An 18357-nucleotide genomic window follows, 5' to 3' on the forward strand; every position below is an offset into this window, starting at 1 on the left:
TATCTGTCTAATGTCTTAATTTAACAAACAAAAAAAGCTACAAATACAGCAACAAGTGACTGATGAATGATGTACAACAGGCCTGTTCAGCTGCCAGCTCATGGGAATCAAATGGGGCCCACGCAACAATATACATTTAGATCTTCCCTTTGAATAAGAAAGACAGTCGGCAAAAAACTGAAATTGACGTTGGACTGAAATTTGACCTATTTTTTTGCTGTCAGCATGCTGGGCATACAACAGAGTATTTGTGCCGTTGCATCTAGGACAGAGTTAGTCTGCAAGTGGAGTTCGAGTTCTCAACCTGCAATTACATTACATTTAGCAGACGCTTTTATCCAAAGCAGTGCAAGTCTTTATTCATTCTTTAATCATCAAGAACTGCTGCAACTACTCTGTCCTGTGGACGTCCTGGGGGATGACAACATATATCGACAACAATACATACGAGTAAAATTCATACGAGTAAATTAAGTCCAGGAAAACGCTAACAGACCATACATTTTTAAATAATCTAGTAATATTCATGAGTTAGGAAAGTTAGGAAATATTAATTTTTCATTTCATTATTTTTCAAATGAATGTGGGAATTACCTGATGGCTAAAAGTAATTAAAAAAAGAATAATTTTCATTGTTTTACTGGTTCAACAACAAAAAAATCATTTTGATTTGAACCCTAAGCTGGTAACAAGTTGAACATCTAGCCTCCAACAGAATGGGGTTCAACAGCCCTGATGCACGATGTTAAAATGAAATGTTGAATGTACGTTGCAAACCTCGCGGTATTCCAATCCCTGACCAGCTCAGCCCTTTTGAGCGTCCCTTGCCGCTCTTCCACTCACACTTCAAATCAAAGTGTCACTCCAAAACCAGTTTTATGGCTGAAGGGGGTTCAGGTGGGGGAAAAAAAACAAAACCTTTTCGAATGATGGCTGTTACCCAGCATGCATTGCCCGGGTGGCCCCTTATGTGAGACAGTGGATGTTTCCGAGAGCCCAGGAGAGTCTCTGATGCAGAAAGCCTCTAGCTCTAATTCTCTCTAAGAGCTCTGCTGGGAACCCACTGTATGTCTGAGTGCTTCACCGAAACACTATTAACTACAGAGGACAGAGCCTGTGTGTGTGTGTGTGTGTGTGTGTATGTGTGTGTGTATGTGTGCGTGTGTGTGTGCATGCATGCGTGTGTGTGTGTGCGTGGGTGCAAGGGTTGCCATATGTTTTAGCATTTTATTTGTATTTGTGTGTGTCTACAATGCATTCCTTTCCTCCTCTCCAGTGCTATCAGTTCCTCCTCTCTTCGGCACACAAAAAGTCTATGACGTGCACGTGGGATGTTTATAGAAATGAGATGCATAGTTGAGAGTAAATGAGTGTCTATATTTATAAAACAAACCCTCTCTCTCTCTCTCTCTCTCTCTCTCTCTCTCTCTCTCTCTCTCTCTCTCTCTCTCTCTCTCTGACCAGACCTACATCACACAGACTTAGGGAAGACACGGCAGCAATTGGTCCTTAAGATGCAACGTATGCATCTGTTTTTTTTGGCCGTTCTTTCGGTTGGACTGTTAAGCTTTATTTTTACACCAATTGTCCGTGTAACGCACCAAACCTCACCAAAACAAATTCCGAGGCAAATGAAACTGATTCAGATTCAGATTTAATTATCATTCAATAAGATGAATAGGCACATACGATAATAAAATATTTAAATACAAAGTTGTGATACAGAAGCTCGCACACACACGCACACACACGCAGACACACACTTATCTATCTAGCAGTGTGCACAAACACACATTAACCGTCTCCAAGGTGTGTAACGATGTGTCTCTTGTTTGTCTAAACCAATATTAAATACATTTATCTTTACAACCAGACCACAGTGTGTGTGTTTGTGTGTGTGTATTGCTTTGAAGTTTGTTTCTCTTTGTTTAACTCTCAGAGGAGAAAAAAGAAAGTCTTTCACCCTCTGTCTTTCGACTCTCTTCCTCTCCCTTCTCTTTGAAGTCATTCTGAATCCTGCTGATCTGTTTTCTAATTGCATGTGTTTTGTGTGTGTGTGTGTGTGTGTGTGTGTGTGTGTGTGTATGTGTGTGTATGTGTGTGTGTGTGTCTGGGTGTGTGTGTGTGTGTGTGTGTGTGTGTGTGTGTGTGTGTGTGTGTGTGTGCGTGCTAACTGCGTGCGTGTGTTTGTGTTCAAGATTCAAGATTCAAGATTTTTATTTGTCACATACATATACATACTTCCATACATATATGCAGTGAAATGTAATGCAACGCACCCGGTGATAGCACGTAATATGTCCTAGGAAAAAATAAAAAAATAAAATAAAATAAAAAGTAGAAAATTCCTTTCTAATAGACCGACTAACTGACTCCTAAAACGTAATACAGTAAGTTGAATACTTATAGAATAAGATAAAAAATATATAGAATAAAATACAATAAAAATAAATTGAAATAAAATGGAATAGGTTGAAGGAATATGGCTATGTATATACAGATATGTGCATTTAAAGTGGCATGTGAATTAAAGTGGCATGTGAATGTGAATAGTGTGAGGTAGTGTTTGGGATAATACAGCACAGTATACAACAGTACGGCGCAGCAATACGGCATCACGAACAACCCTGAACAGTGATACAGTATGCGGTACAGTATGCTACATACAGTACAGTAGGTAGTGGAGCCTAGTGCATGGCTCAGTTAGGACCCCTGGTGAGGTCAGCGTTGACAGTTCTGATGGCTTGAGGGAAGAAACTCCGTCTCAGTCTCTCTGTTCTCGCTGCGTGACTGCGGAGGCCATGCCTGACCGCAGCAGCTGAAACAGTCCGTTGTTGGGGTGATGAGGATCCTTCATGATCCTACGGGCTCTGCTACTACACCTCCTGGTGTATAACTCCTGCAAGGGGGGGAGGGTAGTTCCAGTGGTACGTTCAGCTGAACGCACCACCCTCTGCAGGGCCCGCCTGTCCTGGGCAGTACAGCTCCCAAACCAGGCAGTGATGTTGCCTGTCAGGATGCTCTCCACTGCTCCAGAGTAGAAGGACTTGAGGATCCTCACCGAGACCCGGAATTTCCTCAGCTGCCTGAGGTGGTAGAGACGCTGCCTCGCCTTTCTCACCAGAGTGTCTGTGTGAACAGTCCATGTTAAGTCCTCTGTGATGTGGACTCCCAGATATCTGAAGCTGCTCACCCTATCGACAGAAGTCCCATTAATCCACAAGGGCGCGTGCGTCCTCGATTGTGATCCACGCCTAAAGTCCACAATCAGCTCCTTGGTTTTGCTGACGTTCAGGTGTAGGCTGTTGTCCTGGCACCAGAGTGACAGGTCAGCCACCTCCTCGCGGTAGGCCTTCTCATCGCAGTCGGTGATCAGGCCCACGACCACGGTGTCGTCAGCAAACTTGATGATGGTGTTGGAGCTGGACCTGGCCACACAGTCATGTGTGTACAGGGAGTACAGTAGGGGGCTGAGGACGCAGCCCTGGGGGGATCCTGTATTCAGGGTGAGGGAGCTTGACATGTACTTCCCCACCTTGACCACCTGGGGGCGGCCTGTGAGGAAGTCCAGGATCCAGGTGCACAGCGGAGCATTCAATCCTAGCTCCATCAGCTTGACAGCCAGTCTGGTGGGAACTATGGTGTTGAAAGCTGAACTATAATCAATGAACAGCATTCTCACATAGGCCCCCTTCTGGCCATCCAGGTGCGTGAGCGTGGTGTGCAGTACCTGGGAGACCGCGTCATCCGTGGATCTGTTCTGCCGGTACGCGAACTGCAACGGGTCCAAGGTGCGGGGGAGGGAGGCGCAGATATAATCCTTAATCAACCTCTCGAAACACTTCATGACCACCGAGGTGAGGGCCACCGGACGGTAGTCATTCAGGCAGGTTGGAGAGGCGATCTTTGGGACAGGAACGACGGTGGACCTCTTGAAACAGGATGGGACCACTGATTCAGCCAGGGAGATGTTGAATATTGTGGTGAACACCGGAGCTAGCTGGTTAGCACAGGTCTTCAGTACTCGCCCAGATATGCCATCTGGGCCCGCATCAAAGCCCTCCTGACCTCGTGCACGGACACTGAGAGTGCGCGCTCGTCCCCAGCGGTGTAACTCCAATTAGCCGGCGAGCTAGCGGTGCTGCTGCCAGACTCGAACCGCGCATAAAAGGAGTTCAGTTGGTTGGCCAGGGAGGCGTCCACACTCGTGGCTGGGGAGGAGCTGCTCTTGTAGTTTGTTATTGTTCGCAGCCCCTCCCACAAGCGTCTTGTGTCCCCCCGCTCCATCTGCAGCTCCACGGTGTCTCTGTACGTCCGTTTAGCGTCCCTCACCGCCCTCCGCAGATTGTACGACGCCGCTTTGTAGTTGTCCATGTTACCAGATACAAGTCCGTCGTTGTAAGCGGCCGTGCGCGCATTCAGAGCGCAGCGGATGGATTTATCAACCCATGGTTTCTGGTTTGGAAATATCCGAACTTTCACCGTGGGAACGATTTCATCCGCTAGCGTAGCCACGTGTTAGAGCTTGTCAATAATTTTATATTATCATTCATTGTTTTTTAGCGGCACCGTGAAATGGGTTCATGAAATGAACATATTGCGACAATGTGAAATACAACTCTGTCGTCTAAATGAAGGATGACATGAGGTCTGATATGAGAGGGAGTTTTGTTTCCCAGATTCTGGAGGACTTAATTTGTGGGGGGTGGGTCGTTTGTCGTGAAATATTAATTTTAATATTAATACACATATTATTATTAACATTAATATTAATATTATTAATAATACACTTATTATTATTATTATTATTATTATTATTATTATTAATAATGACATCCTAAAAATTAGAAGGTGGCTGTCTCCTACCTGCAGTCCAGAGAGTCTTGCCTGACTGTGTCTCTGTGGAAGGAAATCACACCATGTGGAAGTTACAAACAACACGGTTCCATTCAAACATATTAAAAACTGCATGTCCCTCAGAGACATTTCATCAACTTTTTAAACTTTTGGGACCAAAATAAGTTCTGGAGCTGCAAGTGAACTCCATTTGTGAGGACACAAACACGGAATATGTTTTCGACTTTTTTCGATTCCTTCAGTTTGTCTGTTACAACTGGCTTGAATGGCGCAAAGAAAGTAGGGACACGGCATCGGGTTAGATGAGAACGGAATGCGTTTATATTTACAAATAGGACAACAGAATAAAATATCAAACGAAACGCCCTGCCAACGTCAAGCAGGTAAGGCGAAACACTCACACACACATACACAGGATTTGTGTGTGTGTGTGTGTGTGTGTGTGTGTGTGTGTGTGTGTGTGTGTGTGTGTGTGTGTGTGTGTGTGTGTGTGTGTGTGTGTGTGTGTGGCAACCACTACAGAGCGATGGAGTGTATGAAATTGGATGATGATGTTTGTCTTCCTCCACAAACTCATCTCGCTCCACAACCCGACCAGACGTTTTAGAACCTTGGCGTGTCAGAGATCCACGAACGTTTGGCTACTTCCGGTCAGATTTAATTGGTTTTTCGCTAATTCCTTCTCCGTAGGTAGATGAAACTTGAACCACCGGATGTATGAGACGTCCGGTTCTAATGGGCCAACAACTGTGTGCGCAGCTGCAGTGATCGTCCTGTTCCAGACACTTTTAGCTCGAAAAGTAGAGAATATGGGAAGAATAAAGAAAAGGAGAATAAAAATAATAATAATCCGAACAATAATCAGAATCAGAATCACAATCAGCTTTATGAGCCAACTACGTATATTCACATACATACAAGGAATTTGACTCCAGTGTTTTCCTCGCTATCAATGTACAAACATGGACTACACATACAGCTTAAACAAAGACAATGAGCTAAACATTTACATTTAACTACTATATTCAGATGTAGATATGTATAAAAGTATTCATATACTATATATATATATAGACACACACACACACACACACACACACACACACACACAAGAAAACAACAGCAATGAAATTGTAGCAGGAAGGCAATAGTGCAATGGGGCAGAGTGCAAAGATGCTGGAATAAATAATTAACAGGTTACTTTACATGAGGTAGGTGGATATGACATTATGTGCATATATTCAATGTACAGTATATACACTGTGTTTTAGTTCAGTTTTAGTTTATTTTGACAATATGTTAAAAACTGTTTAGCCTCCAAAATATATAGAATTTGTATGTACAGTGAGTGTTCAGTGGTACATGTTTATTGCACAGGGATTGTCTCTGACTCTGTGTGCCTGGTTTAAGTATTCATCATAGTGACAGCCCGTGGGAACAAGCTGTTCTTGTGTTTGGTTGTTTTGGCGTACCGTGTTGTGTAGCGCCTACCAGAGGAGAGGAGTTGGAACAGGTTGTATCCAGGGTGTGATGGGTCTGCAGTGATGTTTCCCGCACGTTTCCTGACCCTGGACACATACAAGTCTTGAATGGAGGGAAGGTTGGCACCAATTATATTCTCTGCAGTCCTGACAGTCCGCTGTAGTCGGTTCCTGTCCAGATTGGTGGCCGAACCCAACCAGATAGTGTTAGAGGTGCAATAATACAAATTAACTACTATTTATAATAATAATAGCAGGTCCAAAATTATTCCTCTGATATCTTACATTATATACATTATTATACTTGTATACAGTGGCGTCGTTAGGGATGGGCATCCGGGGCTTCAGCGCCAATGTTTTATGAGTAGCCCAGGATCAATGAATAAATAAAAAATTACAAAAATAAGAATAATAAAAAAATAGGCTCAGAATTATTAATCTATCATTCCAATCATGCATTAAAGCCCTCAAAAATAATATTGTTGATAAAAAATGCAAGTACATTTTGGGTCCTCTGTTTGTCATTCAAGCAGCAGATCTACTTCACACTACTTGGCACGTGCACATTTTGTCTCACCCACTCCATAGATACCGCGAGACACGCTCAAAAACCTTGCTTGCTCCCGCCCCCATCCACTCAGAGAGAGAGAGAGAGTGGGGGGGGGGGCGGTTGAAAGAGAGAGACAGAGAGAGAGACAGAGAGAGAGAGAGAGAGAGAGACAGAGAGTGGGGGGGGCGGTTGAAAGAGAGAGACAGAGAGAGACAGAGAGAGACAGAGAGAGAGAGAGAGAGAGAGAGAGAGAGAGAGAGAGAGAGAGAGAGAGAGAGAGAGAGAGAGAGTGGGGGGGCGGTTGAAAGAGAGAGACAGAGAGAGACAGAGAGAGACAGAGAGAGAGAGAGAGAGAGAGACAGCGAGACAGCAAGAGAGAGAGAGAGAGAGAGAGCACCGGTAACAGGGCTTGTCATTTTGGAATCAGCGCTTCCTATAGGGCTGCCCCCTGAAAGTGAGTGAGTGACGAGTTGAATCATCAGTTTGAAACCCGTCAGTCGACTGAGATTCTTCAAGTCGAGCAGTCGTTTTTTTTTGTGTCTATTAGTGTCTGTTAAAGTGTTCATTACAATAACAGGTTAAACCAGATAAAAGCTTAGAAAATGCACAGAGATAAGCTTTCAATGAGGAATTATAAATAAGCGGAATGATAAATAAACTGTATTTTTATATGCGTGAATCGGACACGGCTCCCCGTGCGTCCTGATCACCGTGCCCCATTCCTCCAAATTAAACATTAAATAAAACAACTAAAAACGGTGTGGGGACGGGGCACAGAGGAAGGGGCATGACTAGTAGACTCGGTAAGATTTTTTTTCTGCGCATAACGCATGGAGAGGGGGTTATCGGGGCAAGAGTCATGAAGAAAGTGTCCCCATTACGCACAATTTCGTTCCTTAAGGAGATGTAAAATAAAATAACCTACATCTAAAATAAAAACACACTGTTGTGGAGCGGCGATTGCTGGCACCCTATCAGTGGTGCACGCATCGCGAGGTGCGTATCGTCGGTACCGTTGGACAAGGCCAGGTGTGCAAAATGTGCCCAAATCGCTCCCTCTCCATGCCCCACTTCGTGATGGCGCCTTGTATATAATTTAACATAATGTGTTGAACTGCAGGTGAATTCTCTAACAAGAGATTTCAAGCCAACGGGTGGGAGAAAGAATAAGCAAGCAGACCTGAGGGTAGAACAACAGTGATTAGATCAGCTGTCCTGCCTGACATGTTCATCATGTCAGAGAAAGAGAGAGAGAGGGTAGGAGGCAGGGAGGGAGAGAAAGAGGGGGCTGGATGGAGGGATGAGATAGATGCTGTTGCTCTTTTAAAGGAGAACTGCTCTTGATATTATTGATATTTTTTTAAATCTGATTTGTAATATTTTTTTTCCAAATGTGTGAGGTGTGTGTACTATGTGGACACAGTATTTACATCTGTGTGTGTGTATGTATGTGTATGTACAAACTCCACATTCCGGATGGCAGACATGATAAACTGATATATTTATACAGTATTTATATATATAAAAATATATACAGAGAGAGAGGTCCTTCTTTGGCTTTAGCCTAAGATAAGGTTCCTATTCTTCCATCTCTTGCTCTCTTTTCTCAGATTTCTCTCTTTTCATCTCTTTCTGACAGCTGTTACTTTAATGGACAATTATTCTTAGATTCACTTTCTCATTCACAATTGCTTACCATGAAAGAATAAATTGACCAGTTGTAAAAATATGGCAGATCCTGCCTCTCCTAATTACTGTAAAATCCCTCCAAATAACATTAAGCCTTCCAAAGGGTCCGGATAGAGTGTGTCGGTATCACAAATCCTCCAACAACACATTTGAATAATTTTTTTTATAATGTGGTGAATTATCACCTCGGTGCCAGAGGAAATGGTGTATAGCGACAGTTTTGGTGGATCTCTGTGTCAATCACTCTTTGGCAAACGGTGAATTATTACGAAGCATTCAACTGTCAGATTATTTCCACCTTACAACCTCCTCATTAGCATGCGATTTATGTTGTTTTTCTTCTTTTTTTTTTGTAAATCGTGAATCGACCAAACTCGATATAGCTCCTGTCCTCTGGTCCAAGGGACACAAAGGCGCTTTAGAATTCTGCCTCACATTCACCCTGTCACACACACAGTCATGCATACACCGATTTATCTCTGGCCTTCATAAGGGTATGGATTCAGGCTGTGTTTATGGTTCACTTGATTGCATAGGGTTCTACTTTTTGCTATTAATAGTTCTGTCAAAATGGGTTTGACTCTTTCCAAATTTTTGGACGCCTACCTTTGGACATTTAACAAAGGTTTCACTGATGGAGTGTTGTTGTCTGGTAATTGTTTACAGTGAGCATTTCTACTTTTCGATGCCTGTCACAATTCCTTGACTTGCCATCAAATTGACAAAAAAAAATCTACTTCTAGGTATAAAACCATCCAATCTAACAATCCATCTCACATTCTAATGTTTTATTATTATTTCTAATTTTGGACTTTAGCAGATGATTTAATTGAGCACATGTTTTTCCTGCCTTGAGTACATGGTCACTGGTATATCCGAGGACAAGGTCAAATCCATTCTAAATGTCCACTATTCAGCCACTTCATTCATACCACTGTATTTGGTAGCAGATATTCAACCCTGCTCACTTGCGTTCAAATAAGACAAAATGTGTTACATGCTCTGGACTGTCTTCAATTTGTGTTTTGGCGTTGAAATAGAGTTGTTGGTTTAGGACAGACAGGCAAGGCAGACAGTAAGAAAGACAAGACAATCCGACAGACAGACAGACATTCAGACAGACCTGTGTCTACATCTTGACTGAGGCTGTCTGATGACCGTACTAGGTGGCAAATCTTTCTGACTAACATCTTTTCCCTTGTCTATGTATATCTGTGTTTCTCCTTGTCTTTGTTGGAGGTTCTGTGCATTTTCTTGTACACCTCTCTCTCTCTCTCTTTCTCTCTCTCTCTCTCTCTCTCTCTCTGTATATGGGTGCACATGTCTGTCTTTCCGTGTATATTGTACACACTTTATTTTTCTGTGTATATTCATGTGTATACATGTCCGTCTGTTATTTCTTCTGCCTGCCTCTTCACCTGTCTGTGTACCTGTCCATCTGTCATTGTATCCCCCTGGGCGAGTCGTCTGCCTATGTCGGCTTTTATGTATGTGCCTGTCTTCTTCTTTTTATGTCTTTTTGCTTGTTGCCTTTGCCCTGTCTCTCTCCCCCTCTCTGTCTGTCTGTCCGTCTTTCTGTCTTAATCTGTCTTTCCCTGTCTATCTCTCGTTGTACCTGGCCTTTTGTCCCTCCTTCTGTCTGTCTGTCTGTCTGTCTGTCTGTCTTCCAGGTCTGACGGTTCTCCAGAGGATCTTGGACACGGGGGCCGAGCAGAGCTGGCAGGTGACGTCCGTCAACCTGGACACGCTGACGGAGATGACATTCCTCAAGTTGTTGATGGACCTGGACTACAAGAAGGACTATCGCATTATCGTCCACTGCGAGCTGGAGAGACTCAACTCTATCCTCAACCTGGTCAGTGTGTGAGACAGCCTGGTTCTGTCAGCGGAAATGCGCAACCGTGTTCAGCAGAACCTTTACCCAGTTCTCTCAAATGAGGGATCATTCTGTAATTGTTTCTCATCGCTGTAATAATATTTTTATTTCCATAAAACAATCCTTTTTGATAAAGAGGCTGATATGTTATTTGTTGTGTTTTGTTTTTTTTCTACACTTTTGACATAAGAATTTCACTATTAACAGGCAAGAATACCCTTACCCCTTGGTAGCAACAGGTTTATGCAAAAATAATTAATTTCAATATAGGACAAAACATTTTGGCCTTGAGTCTTCTACGAATAGAGTTTTGACAAATGCTGAAATTTATATAATGTGCTAGGAAACAAGCTACTAATCAAACATGTCTGCTTCTTCCAAATATGCATAGTTGATAGAGATTTAAATGGACTAGTTAATATTCTTCAGTTCGGTCATCAAAGAACGCCAAATTATCTACAACGATCAGAGAGATAAAAGGCCCCAATTGACAATGTTGAAGCATTCCATTTGCAAAATGCCTGTTGTTCCGGTCAATTTTCATAGAGGTTTTTTTGTTTTTTTATGATCCTAAAGGCCCTCTGCTTTTGGTCTGCTTTCAATGATTTCTATTATTTGAGACGGAGAAGGTAAATTCTCGGGCGTGGAGGCCACCTGATGTCTTCCTCCCTGTTGAAGACTTGACTAATCTGCAAGCCCCAAGATGTACAGCAGGAAAAGTCAGCGGGTCTGGGTTTTATTTGTTTTGTTGTATCCGGGAAGAGTTTAACCTCCATGAGTTCCTGCTGTCGTGACTACAACAGTGTAGTGAGTAGGCCATGGATAGTGAGACTGGTGTGGGCGTGATGCTGGCGGAGGTGGGTCGGAGTCTGGAGGAAAATACTCATGTTACTGAAATAAGAGCAAGAGGAAATTGTGGAACAAGGTTAAATGGACAGACACATTCAAATGGTAGCATTTTTGTATCTGAGGTTGTAGGGCAGAGGGATTGTTTTTTTCTATGAATTGGTAGGAGGTCAGTAAATGGAAAGGCGTGCCATCCCGAAGGAATAAAAAAACATGAATACATGAGAATATAAGAGATCTTCCTGATTGAAGTTGCACCAAGGGCTTCCTCAAGATTAGGGGTGTATTCCACAACTGGTGTAGATAATGGGAGGTGAAGTCAAGACATTTATTTCTATTGTCCTCAGTCACAGTCTCAAGTCTACAGTCTTTGTTGATTTACTGATTCATTTTTTTTCCCTCTGAAGAGAACATCATCAGTCGTTTACCTACGCCATTCGTCTTTCCAAAATTTATTTTAGTTCAGCACAAGTCCCGAGGTCCTGTTTGGATGAAAGAAAGAGTCCATAAATCAGACCTTTTGACTGCAAGTATGAGTGCTGATGAAGGACTCTGTAGCAATGTAATAAAGTAATCCAAAATCCAATAAGCAAGACTTGGAAAGGCAATGATGGGAGAGACTTGGCTGGAGTGGAAAGACAGATAGTGGAGATAGTGGGTGGCGGTGTAAACCAGCTAGTTAATCCACTTGATATTTCTGTCACTGTACATATCCTGACAGTCAACATTACCTGGTTATCTTCATCTGTCGTTCTTTCTTTCACACTGTTTGTCCGTCCCCCTGTCCGTCTTTCTCTTTGTCACTCTCTTTGCCTCTGTCAATCTCTCTCTCTCTCTCTCTCTCTCTCTCTCTCTCTCTTTCTCACTCTCTGCCTCCCTCCCTGTCTATCTGCCTGTCTCTCGCTCCCTCCCGCTGTCTGTCTGTCCGCCTGTCTCTTTGTATTTCTATCTTCTTGTCCCATAGACCTGTGACATTTGTGTTATGGGACAGTGTCCCTGTCAAGGTCTCCTGGCCACAGTCAGTTGTAATAACCTCCAAAAATAAAATCCTCAAGAAAACAGACAATCTAAACCATAAACCATTGTAATTATAACAGTATCGCATTTTATTTGCATGGTTTAATGTGACACAAACCATTACTATTTAAGTATTTGTAGATGATCTATGATGCAACTAAATACTGGGTCTGGTGCTACCACACAAAGGAAACTGGTTGAGGCACTCACAAAGAATGGTCATTCATACTTTAAACAAAATGATTTGTTTATTCCAAAGTTTTCACATCTTTGTTGCCTGGCCATTGACTTTTACACAATTGTATACACCTGTAGTATCCCCCGTACCACCTTTATCCCTGCTGCTGCTCCAGCTGCATTTCCCCACTTGGAAAAAACAAAGTCCAATCAGGTCCAATCCAGTGAGTTGTGGAACTGGGGCTCAGACCTCCTGGCTGCCCTCCTCTTCCTCCAGGGAACTTCCTGCGGTAGTTTAACAGCTCATTAGAGACTCACTGTTAGAGGGAACTACTTGCTACTGCTTTTGCTGGCTCTTCAAAGGACTTCTACAGACACAGACTACAATAGACTCTTTTAGGTCTCTTTTTTGGGAGACCTTGCAGTGGAAACAAACACACCATTGTTCTTTGAGATGGCTTTGATATGCAACCCTCTAGTCCCTGTCCAGTGTCCCTGAAGTGGTGGTCAATAAAACCTCTTGGTTAATGGCCCCAATATAGTACATTCATCTGGGAGATTATGTTTTTCTTTTCATGAGTCTGTCCTTCTGCAAGCCTTTGATTTCAGTGTTACTGGCGGGTGACAGGGGTTACAAGCAGTGAACCAGAATTCTGACAAACTCGAAAGAGATCAGAAGAGAGACAAAGACAAAGAGAGGGAGAGAATAAAAGACACAAATGAGGAGCAGGAGACAAGAGTGAGCAAATGACAAGTTTGAGGTACCAGTGGTCTCCTGATCGCTGCTGTGGAGGCCAGCAGTACCACCAATCCTTTTCACCCCTTCATTCCCTCTATTATTCACAGTATGGTGCTTTCATCTTTTAAACCTCAGGCTATGCATTTCACTGACTGACTGGTCACTCATTTTCTCTTTTTCTTTTGTTCCTCTTTTGATATTTTGTTGGTCTTTTGTTGTTGTCGTGTAATGGAAAGAGGAACGTTAAAGGAATAGACAAACCAGACAAGTAACGTGACCCAGATACAGGGACTGCATTTAGATTGCTCCATGTTGTTGAAGGACTTAAGGTTCTCTATAAAACCTATCTGCTCTGAATATTCATTGAACATTACCAGTTTATCTTCGTTTTGAAAAAAAAAAAAAAAAAAAAAAAAATATATATATATATATATATATATATATATATTTTATATATATATATATATATTATATATATATTTTATATATATATTTTATATATATATTATAATTTTTTTTTATTTATTATAAAACATTGTTTTATGTTATCTGCAAAATGTCATCGGTATTAAAAGAATAATTTGGTGCTCATCGCTGTCTTTGGTCTTATTTGCTCTCAGTTATATTCACATAGCTGGATTACATTTAGCACTCGGGTCGGGTTTACATTTAGGTCGGGTACACACAACATTGAATCATAACATATCATTGATCTCTGAATTTCCATTATAATTTTCAAAGGTGAATTTTGAAGGGGCAATTATTGATATTTGAGAACTTTGATGAAATTCAACAGCTCTTTAAACACAAATCATGTTATCACAAGATGACTTTTGTCCTTAGTTCCTTTCACTGAATGTAAAATAAATCTTTTGGATCCTCTGTTTTAATAGCAGCATTTTTTTCTCTGCCTTATCCATGATCTGGATCCGCTATCTATTTTCTTGAAAGTAATTGTAGTAAAACTGGTAGAATTACTCATTGGTTTGTTCTCATCAGGTTATGATAGACTATTGCTCTCTCTATTGGTGGAACACAATACATTTTAACTTAGCCAACAGTAAAGAAACTTGCTGTGTCTGGAATGGCATACTATTCAGCATGCCAAAAAGAGTGTTTGGAATACCTGAAACCATAGTATACTCAAATAGAATGTGAAAAGGCAGTAACCGCTTCTATTCAGTGTGGTCATCAATGGTGATAAACCATGGCTCTTTTCACTCACACTCTAAAGATAGTACTGTACGAACATGTAGTATGTAATGTGTAGTACTCCATTTTGTGCGCGGGGCCTGTGTGTGGATGTGTCTCAGTGTTTAATGGGGTTTAGTGGAGTGTCCATCGTTAGGAGGCTAATTGGAGTTTTGATGGTTACACGTGTACAGACACCTGCAGAGCTCTGACCTTCCTCACCTCCTACTCATCCTTGTCATTCAACATCATTTACCCCTGCTGTCTTTTTCTTATCTCATATCATTCTTTCTTTCTTTCTGACTTTTTTCCTCTTCCTCTCACTTTTTCCTCAATGGAATTCCATTTCTCCTCTAGCTCTTCTTTATGCCACTTCCCTGACTCTTTTCTCTCCCTCCCTCTTTCTCTATCTTTGAGCATGAGACAGAAGATGAGGAATTAATTCCTCAAAGGGATGAAAGACTTCCAATTAGATGGTGTTTGGAAGGATACACATACAGTACACACATGCACGCACGGACGCACACACACACACACACACACACACACACACACACACACACACACACACACACACCCTCTCTCTTGTGCTTGGCGCAGCAGTAAGTGTGCTGGCAAGGCAGACGTTTGTAATGGCTGGTCTTTATCATCATTAAAGGACTGTGACAAATACTTAATGGCCACATTACTTAGTCCAACCCATCTCCCTCTCTCTCCCCCTCTCACTCTCTCTCTCTTCCTTTCTCTCCCTATCTCACTCCCTTTCAGATTGCAGCTCAGAAGAGGAGTCTAAAAAACTACCATTATATCCTGGCCAATCTGGTAAGTTTGTCTTTCTATGTTGTTCATTGACCTTATCGAAACATTAAAACATGCAGCTGCAGTGTACTGTAACTGCCAGAAATATTATTTTTTGCCAATACATCTTTTTTTTTTACCCGTTCCCAATTGACAGCATTAAGCTTAGCCATCCACAACAACATCAAGAGCTCAAGTATAGAAATAAATTAACATTGAACTGGTTCATCTAAATTGGAGTTATGAGCGGTCCAATTAGATAGATACTGTAGATAGATAGATAGATAGATAGATAGATAGATAGATAGATTCAGTACATAGATACATAGATAGATACTCTATTCATACCCATAGGGAAATTGCAATGTACCAGCAGCTTACATCAAAACCCAATAGGCAGCAATACTTAAGAACAATAGAATACAATTTTGAAATATACACTGATCAGCCACAACATTATAACCACTGACAGGTGAAGTGAATAACATTGCTCATCCTGTTCCAATGGCACCTGTCAAGGGGTGGGATATATTAGGCAGCAAGTGAACAGTCAGTTCTTGAAGTTGATGTGTTGGAAGCAGGAAAAATGGGCAAGTGTAAGGAACTGAGCAACTTTGACAAGGAACAAATTGTGATGGATAAATAACTGGGTCAGAGCATCTCCAAAACGACAGGTCTTATGGGGTGTTCCCGGTATGCAGTGGTTAGTACCTACCAAAAGCGGTCCAAGGAAGGACAACGGGTGAACCGGTGACAGGGTCATGGGCGTCCATGGGCTCACTGATATATGTGGGGAGCAAAATCTAGCCCGTCTGGTTCGATCCCACAGAAGAGCTACTGTAGCATTGATTGTTTAAAAAGTTCATGCTGGCTATGATGTAAAGGTGTCAGAACACACAGTGCATCGAAGCTTGCTGTGTATGGGGCTGCGTAGCTGCAGACCGGTCATGATGACCCCTGTCCTCCGCCAAAAGGCCACCTGGGCACGTGGACACGTCAGAACTGGACCATAGAGCAATGGAAGAATGTAGCCTGGTCTGAAGAATCACATTTTCTTCTACATCATGTGGAGGGGTTAGGGTCCGATCCAGCATCTGTGGGATGTGCTGGAACAACAAGCCCAATCCATAGGGGCTCCACCTTGCAACTTACAGGACTTAAAGGATCTACTGCTAACGTCTTGGTGCCAGATACCACAGGACATCAGAGGTCTTTTGGAGTCCATGCGTCGACGGGTTAGAGCTGTTTTGGCGGCATAATATTAGTGTTTTTTAGTGGTGGTTTTAATGTTGTGGCTGATTGGTATATATAACAATATAAACAATATAAAAATGAAAGGGATCTGGGGACAAAGTGAAATATACACTAAACCTCAGTTAACTGCACAGAATAAAGAATAGCAGGATAATGGAAAATAAACATAACATTTTGAAAATGTAGGCAATATAAACCTGAAAGATTAACTGTTATACAATAAAATATAAAATATGGCAGGATAATGGAAAATAAACCTCAATATGTTTAAACAATATAAACCTGAAAAATGTACTGTTACACAATCAAAAAAGATTAAAAAATATATATTTATAAATAATAATAATTAAACAAAATCATCCCTTTAGATATAAAAAATACATTTCCTCAGTGGGATTGAGGTTAAGTAATGTGGTATCGAGGTAGAGGTAGAGGGATGTTTGCAGAGGCTATTGTCACTCATGGATTGGATCATCGGAAATGTTTTTCCAATTGACTTAGATGGAAACTAATCATGAGACCAATTCTACCTTGGTTTGTATGTGTGTGTGTTCTTAGCAGTTAAATAATAAAGAAAAAGTAAAAATAAATGCAAATAACAAGTGTATATATTTGTCTGTGTGTCTGTGTGTGTGAAGTCCCAAACTCTCAGAGGTTCTCAGGACTCTTAGTTGCTCCCCAAACCCCAGAATTGTAAAAAATTCCGCTGTTCCCTGGCCTATTTTTTGTCTCACATAGCTAATAAGCTGTGTAGGGCTTTTATCACTGTGGGGAGAACACAAACATTCTCGGACCGATTGTCTCAACAGCGAGACTTTAAACCAAAGGAAGGTGTGAAAAAAACTTAAACTGCAGAGAGGGAGAGAGATTTGACTCATTGAAACTTTATTTAAATCTTATGAAACAAATCAGATCTTTGTAAAACAAACAGCATAAAATGACAATATGAAAACCAGCAGCACAACATGTTGACGAAACATTTACAGTGAAATGCAATCATGATTTAATTGGCTCCAATCCACTTTCAAATTCCTCTGAAGTTCACTCCAGGAATATGAGGCACTATCTTGAAATAAATCAGTTACATTGAACATGGGAACTTGAGAGGTGATTTTAGAGACAATACATTAAAAACACAATGGTGAGTCATATATTTTTCAGCAGTTCGAAACTTAAGAGCTGAATGATGAAAAGCATCAAGAGGTTTCAGAACTGAAGAACTGAATAGCCAGCATACATGTGCAAGTCAATAACCAACAGTAACAGCAGTCTCTACACAATGTTCTTCTGACAGAACATTGGAAAACATTACATGTATTACATAACCATGTTTTACTTTCAGCTTGGGAATGTCAGTTGTTGTTTTTCTCAGAGTTTGCCCAACTGCTTTGCTCAATGACTCAACCAGGGCTAAACTGTGTGTGGCTTTCAGAATTGTCGACCTGTGATGACTCAAGTTATCAGACAGGTGCACTACAAAATACTTGTTTAAGAACTAAAAGAAGCAGAAATAAACCCTTTTGTGCCTTTCATTTTACCACCAAATGTCAAGAGCATGGTATTTTGATTCAAGAGCAGAATGTATTAAGCTTGCGTGCAGATTTCCAATGCTCTCGCTCAAAACCCTGTCCTCAAAATATACAGTACCCTACCCTCACAGAGACTTTGTGCGCTCTGCTCTCACTAGAATTGTATGCACGCACTCAAAAACACTCAGATAGAGGCTCCCTCCAAACCCAAGTCTTGCATGTAAATTACCCCTGTGTGCTCACACATTGGATGTGCTCTGTCCTTGCACTAGGATTTTATGTGCAGCAACACTGTCAGAAAATCCCCCCAATCAAATAGAATGATCGCTTCCTCCATGAGTTCTAATTGATTG

The 18357-nt window shown here is 41.7% G+C and overlaps 1 protein-coding gene across 1 annotated transcript in view; it reads left to right on the plus strand.

Moving 5' to 3' along the window:
- The window catches only part of LOC307240409 (glutamate receptor 1-like), a gene marked incomplete at both ends in the record, with an annotated part of 86608 nt that overhangs the window by 24908 nt on the left and 43343 nt on the right, over positions 1-18357 (plus strand). The window contains 2 exons of the mRNA XM_080014193.1: positions 10248-10432; positions 15192-15245. Of these exons, the coding sequence (XP_079870319.1) occupies positions 10248-10432; positions 15192-15245 (239 nt within the window). The remainder of the gene's footprint in view (positions 1-10247; positions 10433-15191; positions 15246-18357) is intronic.

The sequence above is a fragment of the Zeus faber genome (assembly GCF_960531495.2).
Source record: "Zeus faber genome assembly, chromosome: 14".
In the NCBI taxonomy this organism is placed as follows: Eukaryota; Metazoa; Chordata; class Actinopteri; order Zeiformes; family Zeidae; genus Zeus; species Zeus faber.